The sequence below is a fragment of the Sinocyclocheilus grahami genome, unplaced genomic scaffold, assembly GCF_001515645.1.
Source record: "Sinocyclocheilus grahami isolate Dianchi unplaced genomic scaffold, SAMN03320097.WGS_v1.1 scaffold25.1, whole genome shotgun sequence".
Classification (NCBI taxonomy): Eukaryota; Metazoa; Chordata; class Actinopteri; order Cypriniformes; family Cyprinidae; genus Sinocyclocheilus; species Sinocyclocheilus grahami.
The window spans coordinates 5,109,518-5,118,169 of NW_015505204.1; the positions used below are offsets into that span (position 1 = coordinate 5,109,518).

The following is an 8,652-nucleotide window of genomic DNA, read 5'->3' on the forward strand; positions in this document are numbered from 1 at the left end:
AAGAAAAACTCAATTAAGGTTTTGGAGTGGCCAAATCAAAGTCCGGACTTAAATCCGATTGAGATGCTTAAACAGTCCATTCATGCTCGAAAACCCTCCAATGTGGCTGAATTAAAACAATTCTGCAAAGAAGAGTGGGCCAAAATTCCTCCACAGCGATGTGAAAGACTCATTGCCAGTTATCGCAAACACTTGATTGCAGTTGTTGCTGCAAAGCGTGGCACAATCAGTTATTAGATTTAGGGGGCAATTACTTTTTCACATAGGGCCAGGCAGGTTTGGACAGCTTTTTTCCCTTAATAAAAGAAATCATTTAAAAACTGCATTTTGTATTTACTTGCATTATCTTTGTGTAATATTAAAATTTGTTTGATGATCTGAATCTTTTAAGTGTGACAAATATGCAAAAAATTTAAAAAACAGGAAGGGGGCAAAAACCTTTTCACACCCCTGTATATATAATGTGTGTGTGTGTGTGTGTATAAATGATGATTGGAGTGACTGGATTCACAAAATCACATTATATTATGGGTTTTTTTGTTTGTTTGTTTTTTTACTTCTGACTTTGGCAAATAAATAAATGTCTACATTTTATTTTGGTTTTGTGTCATTTAGGGAAGTAAGCAATAACAAATAATAACTTGATGATCATCATCATAAAACAATAAACACTCTCTACAGTAAATAAGAGAGAAATAAAATAGAAAATTATAATGCATAAAGGTAAAACAAGAAAGTGATTTTCAAGTGATTTTTTGATGTCAGTATCAATGTTGGCCTTTTTTAAAAAGAAAACTATACAAGTGAACCACCACTGATAAAGGGATGCTTTGTAGTTTGTAGTTTTGCTTGATTTTCTGTGCACAATGACAGATAGCATGTGCGTTGTATTTAAAGTTGTTCCTTTGTGTCATTTCATAATTGCCATTAAGTATGTTTTAATTTTATCATACTAAATGAAACCGCTGACTTTAATCTTGTCTTCCTTAGTCGACAGCGGGAGATAGAGGAGCGTCTGATTGAGGAGGAGACTGCGCGGCGCGTAGAAGAACTTGTTGCCAAACGTGTGGAGGAGGAACTGGAAAAACGAAAGGATGAGATTGAAAGAGAAGTGTTGCGGCGGGTGGAGGAGGCCAAACGCATCATGGAGAAGCAGTTACTAGAGGAGCTGGAAAAACAGAGACAAGCGGAGCTGGCCGCTCAGAAAACTCGGGAGGTAACTTGCATGTGAACAGTCAAAACAAAATATAAGTTCTTATTAATGCTGTTTCAGTGGGTAGGATATCCTGTAGTTTTGTTGGAAGTGGGCCTGTTTCACACCACATACACATATTTTGCAGTCCATATTATAATAGAAGCGAATGAAATATTCAATATAGTAACCCAGAAATGAATTGTTCTCAGCTTGGAGCTGCTGCTTATTTGCTGGAAAGTTACTGATGTGAAAGCATTACGCAAGACTTAGAAGAAGTGTGTGGGATTAAACAGGCTTTAGCCTATTTCCTCCCAAAATAGGTTTTCTTTTTCCAAATTTTAACTCTGGTTTTTCACTCATCATAGTATCTTTGTGTATGACATAGTGACCTTAAATTTCATATTTCACCCTTGACAGTTTTCTTAACAAAACAGCTCATGCCATGAATTCCATGAGCCTTTGTTGCGATTCGCCTGAACTTCACTATCTCTCAGTTGCTTATGATTAGAAGTGATGAAAGTTGTTCACGCTTCTGTTCCTCCTATACACCATTTGAGCTGACTGCTCCTCAGACGGCACTTCACTGTGTGGCTTTATTCTGAGAGTGTGATGTAAGTAGAGAAGTACCGAGAACACAGGTCAGTGGTTTGAAAAGAACCTCCCTTGCTGGTTGGTGGTACATTGTGCAATAAAAAAAAAATCCCAATTTGACCCTGACTCGTTTAGGAACTGTTTATTCATGAGCGAAGGACAAGTTTACTGTAGGTTTATCCATGTCTGGTGAGCTGAATTGTATCTTCATTATCTACTCTTGTGTTGTTTGTTGAAGTTGTGCCACTTATTTTTGGGAACAATTATGATTTTTGTCACTACAATTCCACTGAAGCTTTGCCTTTACAGGAGGAAGAGAAATCAAAGTGTGCAGAACTGGAGAAGATTCTGGTGGAGAACAATCGCAAGATAGCCGACGCTCAAGCTAAACTGGTATGTGTCGTTCATTTTATATAATTTTTTATTTTTATTTTGTTAATTAGGTGTGGTAGTACTGTGTAATTGAGAAAAAGCTAACTGATTTTTAAAATTCATTCCCATTGGTGAACATAAGAGATATCTTTCAAAAACATTCAAATATCCTTCAGACTAAAACTTTTTAACAGTAGGGTACAAACATTTATGTTTTGCCCTTCTAACAAGCACTCGATTGGCCTTGCTGCCTTCTCATATTGAATGAATGTCCGTAGTCATGTGGAACATTAATGTTGCATAAGCACTACTTGACATGTTTTGTATTATGGAGTTTGCTTTCTCAATAGAGCAGTCTTTTAGAAGAAAAAGAGACTGCAGTTTAGTTCTGGTCCTGATGAATCCAGTTACAAAACAGCTTATGTAAGGGACCCTCTTAACTCCAAGCCATGAAGGTCAAGATTCATCTGTCAGCACATGAAAGTGATCAGACAGATGCAGTCTTCCAAACAGTTTTCACTGAATTCTGTTTCTCATAAACATCAGACTGCCCTACGTGTTGCAGATGTTATAAGATTCAAAATTAGATAGACTGTTGGTAAAATGCTCTTGTGCAATATATTGGGCATCATAGCACAGGCTGACAGCTTGAATGATTTAATTAAAGTGTGGGACTAATGATTATAAACACATTTCTAAATAAATTGTGATATTCGTGTGACAATTCATGCATAAATAGTTGTGGTTGACCAATATGGATTTGCTTATATAATACCACACTAGGGCTGGGCGATATAGGTAAAAAATGTATCAACGATATAATGTTTCATATCGTTCGGTATCGGTAATTATTGACATTTTTTTAATAACATTTTTAAAACAGAGCAATATAATTGTTTTTTAATTTAACCACTGTATTTTTAAATTAACCCAATTTATTGAGATAAACAACAAATACTTTTTGTTTTAACAGTCAAATAATAAAAATAAATAACAATAAAAATTAAACATATCTAATTTCTAATAATAAAGAATGCAAAAGAAGTGCTGCACGGGGTATAGGGTTCTTGTCTCGGTGCTCTTTGGGTGCAAGGGATGATTCAACTCATAAGAATAATAGTAGTCCAAGGCACTCGAATCTTATTCAAAAAGTTTTAAAAAGTCTTTATTTCATCATGGCTATAAGTTTTAAAAACAGGTGACAAGTGCACACCTACGCGTTTCGGCTAGTTTGCCTTCGTCAGGGTGTGAGTAACAACCACAATCGGAGTTCATTTTGAGCAGCAATTAATTAGTCAAATAACAATCACCTGGTCGTGCTACACAGGACAAACCGAAGAGAGGAAGTTCGACGATTACATATCTAATTGAATCAAACACAATATCATTATATATAAAGAAGAAAGAAAAAAAAAGAAGAAAATTACATAAACTTAAATCTATAAATAAGACTCCACAAATCAATGTATATATGTACATAGTATAAGTTTCTTTAAAAATAATAATAATTCAAAACAAGATCAACAATATATTATCTAATTGCTAATGTTTTATATGCAGATTAAATGGGTCTTAAGGAAACTTTTGTCTTGTTTCCCGAGGCGCAATGAGCAAAATAATGCAGCACATTTAAATTGTCAACGCAAGGAAATAAGGCAATAAAAAAACGTGCATTATGTCTACATTAACTCATATAAATCAAATATAATTTCATAAATTGCATAAACAATTATGAACGAAACAGCATCATGTATTTATGCATTGCTTAATCCAAAGAGCCGAAGCGCCATTCACTCAGATTGCATTTTAAAACATATGAGACGCAGTGAAAAGGAATAAACCTCCACAAATTCGCGACGTGTTTTCTAAAAGTTTGAAATGTTTTAACTTTGCATGGCTACATCTCTTGTGTGAGACGCAAGTGCAGCAGTCATATTTGTCCGTCTAAAAAATGTGCTGAATATGCATTCTGTGTGAATGGCTTGGTTTCGGTTTTAACCTAATCAAGATCTTCTCCGCATTGAGCTACTATATTTCTCTAATATTTTGAATGCATAACGCAGCAGCTGTGTGTCTCGTGGGCTAGACTAACAAAATATTAAAATGCAACAACGTCACTTACATCATCATCACCGCATATATGCTCCACTGAAGACGCTCCCTGACGCACTCCTAACATTTGATTGTACTATTTGTGCATTCAAATGCAAATGTTTATTTTAAATTCAACTAATATTAATTTTTTTTATTCACAATCTTCTCATCTGAGGCAGCCACAGCACTCAATTCAGCATGTGTTCATGTTTGTGTGTGCTGTCTGCGTCACTCATAGCACGTGCCTATATCGTGCACTATATCGAAATTTTTTTTATATCATTATCGAAGAAGGTGTACCATCGATAAATATCGATACCGTTTTATCGCCCAGGCCTATATCACACTATTTAATATTTACTATTACTATTTAGATAGTAAAAGCATATGCATAATGACTTCTGAAATGTATGTTTGTTTTTCTTGTCTATATATTTGTATGATTAGTAAATGGAATAAATGGGGAAAAAAATAAGATTATAGAAGACGATCTTAAAGCGCTACTTGCTGGAAGGACCATGTGAAATAATCCCAGAAGGTGCTCTATGGTTGCGTTTGAAGCAACTATTACAAGAAAGGGATCCAAGGAAATTCTTCCAGTCCAAAAAAGTTTAAAAAGCCTTTATTCACATTATGGCCATCACAAAAGAAACATTGAAAATGACTAAAAATCTGTGACACTGGGAGAAATCAAAAGAACCATTACAGGGGGACCTCTAACCTTGTTAGCCATTAGAAAGTATGATAACATATAAAAAATACAAAACAAATAATAATAGTAAAATAAAAACTAAAAAACAATCATAATAAAAACAACAATCATACTATAAATGGTTTTACGAAAAGGAAGTAAGTTTAATTATTTATTCGACCCAGGAAAAATGGTAGCTTTTAACTGAAATATCCAAAAAGCTTCCCTTTGTAAAAGACATTGTAGTCTATCATGCTTTCTAATAGATCCAGTTACTGTTTCCAAACCAATGATTTTTAAAGTCGATGGATCAGAATCATGAACCAACGCATAGTGCACTGCCATAGGGTAATCTTTGTTTCTTGTATGAATTCTACTTTTATGATGCCATAATCTGTCTTGCAATCTACGCTTAGTTTCATCCCCACAGAAACAATTACAAGGACATTGAAGCCTATAGATTACATATGTGCTTTTACAATTTATAAAGAATCTAATTGAATATATTTTATTTGCACCGACATCTATGAATAATTTAGTTTGAAATTCTTTGTCACAATGATCGCAATGTCCACACTTGAACATCCCTTGCATTCCTCTGTCCAACCATATTGTCTGTTTCATAGCAAGCAAATAACTTCTCTCAACTTTATCCTTGATCGTGGGAGCCTTTCAGTAGCTCAGATTTGGAGGTTCTTGGAAAACCTCACGTAAACTCGGATCACTTTGAATAATCCCCCAGTTCCTATTGATTATATGTTGAATTTAATCTGACACAATACTATAGTCCATCACAAAATATGGTCATGCTGAGCTGTTCTTCTTGCTTTTCTTTTTCAGTAGGTCATCCTGTTGTAATTGTGTCATTTTATTCAAAGCCTGATCAACCACTCTTTTTTGATATTCCCTCTGTTTAAAGCGATCTGCCATATCCCTAGCGAGGTGATTTAAAGTCCGAGTCTTGATCACATATTCGTCTTAAGCCCCGTTCACACCAAGAACGATAACTATAAAGATAACGATATTGGCGTCCACACCAGCGAACGATATTGTCTGTTTATTCTAAGCGCATGCGCGTCTGTTGCTTTAAATTATCGAGCTCGTTATAGCAGGATGGATTCTGATTGGCTGTCAATGTTTGTATCGTTCACCAGCTGGAAAAAATCGTTCTGAAAGTGATTCCAACGATATCGTTTCTCTGTGCCTTCATCGTTATAGTTGTGGTGTGGACTCTTCTACTCTATTCTTTAATACTGAGAATGATTTTTAGAACTATATCTTTATCGTTATCTTTATAGTTATCGTCCTTGGTGTGAACGGGTCTTTAGTCTTTGAAATTGGCCCAGTGGAATGCTTTCCATTAATTTATAATAAAAAATACATCTGTAAAATAAACTTTTATTTAGACTGTAACTTGGTTCTCTAATCCTATTTTTCACAAAGAAATTGTTAAAAAAATTATAAATAAAAAGAAAGTAAACACCAGTGAACTCGGGGATCTTGTAAACCTGTGAAATGGGACGGGGACTCTGTGCGCTCAGGAACTGGCATTCTAAGTGGTGTCAAAATAAAAGTCTCACATACTGTCAAAATAAAAGCCAATAAAATAAAAACCAAAACATCAGCCAATGTCGATAATAATAATAATAAAAAAATCCCAAATCAACTGATATATCAGTCAACTACTGATGAATAATTAATGTCTTAAATTGCTTGTACTTTTTATTTATGTAATTTATTTGTTTGACTGCAAACAATTTAGTGCATGTATCATAACCCAAAAGATGACCATTCCAAGATGGCGATGCTGTGGACGCATAGGGATCAAAGTTCTGTTCACATGTTAATATCTAGCTCTTAATTAGTTCCCCTTTTTCTGTCCTACAGGCAGAGGAACAACTACGAATAGTTGAAGAGCAGAGGAAAATACACGAGGAGCGTATGAAGTTGGAGCAAGAGCGACAGAAACAGCAGAAAGAAGAACAGAAGATCATTTTGGGGAAAGGGAAGTCGAGGCCTAAACTTTCTTTCTCTTTAAAGGCCTCCGAGTGATGAAAACAATGTGGCCAGGATTTGTCCAGACTTTCTCCAGACCACCTCTTCGTGTGAGACATTGTGCTGCAGCACAAGGTCTTCTTCGTAGGTCTCATGTGGTGTGTTTCAAATTCTCAGAACAACGGGAACAATCAGATTTGTCAGATACCCTTCATATTTTTCCTGTTTTGTATTACTGACTCTTGTATAGATAACCTCCACTTGTCCTCCATGTAATCTCTGCAAACGCATTCGGTGCGTTGTACGAGTAGGGTAAAAAAGGACCAGCCTGATCTGCTCGTTCATCCAAATGGTTTCCAGTTTCACTAATTCAAGGCCTCAACAGATTTCCTGGCAGATTTGATTGAATTATTTGTATTTTTTTAAATAGTTTATTCATAGTATAAAATAATTAGAAGGAAAGATTGACAGGGAAACTGCTTGAACTGGAATTCCATCCCTCTATTTTGAATAGCACAGACCACTATGAGTTAACTGGTAACCAGTCCAAACAAGAAGCATCATAAAACGAGAATAACCTCCTTTTATCATTTTTACTTACACGTTAATAATTGAACATTCAAGAGGTAAAGTGATGCTGTGATAAAGGGTACCTGGTCGTTGCATGTCAGTGAGCTGCGTATATGTTAGTGATGAGATGCTTTTAGAGGTGATCGAGTGAAAGGTTGCTGATTGGCCAGAATTTGTGTTTGTGGTTGAATATTTGACCCAATAAATCCATGAATGTGTCTTGTTTCTGACGTTTGCTTGCATATTTGTATTAACTTGTGTAGTTTTTAGGATTAGATTAAGCACAATTATACATAAAAAATCAAGTATTTAAAATCAAATAGGAATAATATGCATTCGAGATGTTGTGTCTGTCACAAAAGCTAGTTGTAAGAATCTGGAAAGCATGGGACGAACAATTCAAAGTGGGTTAAAGTTTTGAGGTCAGGATGTCATCACCTAATGCTTTAAACCTGCAGCCTAATTAATAGTTTGCTTGACACCTCTGTTAGGTCGGCACAAGCCCAGAGCGCAAATACGCAAAGGATTCAAGACAGACCAGACGATGAAAGTGCAAACACATCACACCTTAACACCGACTGACATTCAATTATCTCTTACCTGTTAGTTTTCCCTTTTGATTATTGTCCAAACACATGAAGGACAAAAGTTGCCTGAGCCATCAAACAAATGTTTCATTGACTTCTTTTAGAAATGTTTATCTATATGTGTTCTGTAAGGTAATAGCTATAATTTTGAGAAAGCATCTTTTTTCCAAATCGTTAAATGGGTGACGAAACAACACACACACCCGTGTGAGTAATACAGATTTTTAAGACTTTTTGAGCTTTAACGTTACGTGACTAAGCGGATTAATCTTGTGAAAATGCCTTTACTAAGCTTCCATAGGGGTTTAGGTTAAAATAAAATATTAGTTATTTGATTTCAAACACATGTAGGCCTAAGATATAGATTATTTAGCCTGTATAATATAAACATTTTATACATAAATATCGGTATGTAGCCTATATACAGTGTATTTCCAGTCTTTGTGTCAATTTTTTTAGACTTAAAACTCCGCTAAATTACACACACACACACACACACACACACATATATATATATATATATATATATATATATATATATATATATATATATATAT

At 35.0% G+C, this 8,652-nt stretch overlaps 1 protein-coding gene across 1 annotated transcript in view; it reads left to right on the forward strand.

The window, feature by feature from the left end:
* The window catches only part of arglu1b (arginine and glutamate rich 1b), a 15,540-nt gene extending 7,802 nt beyond the window's left edge, over positions 1–7,738 (forward strand). The window contains exons 2-4 of the mRNA XM_016249875.1: positions 991–1,216; positions 2,096–2,179; positions 6,831–7,738. Coding sequence (XP_016105361.1) covers positions 991–1,216; positions 2,096–2,179; positions 6,831–6,995 — 475 coding nt within the window. The 3' untranslated portion in view covers positions 6,996–7,738. The remainder of the gene's footprint in view (positions 1–990; positions 1,217–2,095; positions 2,180–6,830) is intronic.
* The last annotated feature ends 914 nt before the right edge of the window (positions 7,739–8,652 follow it).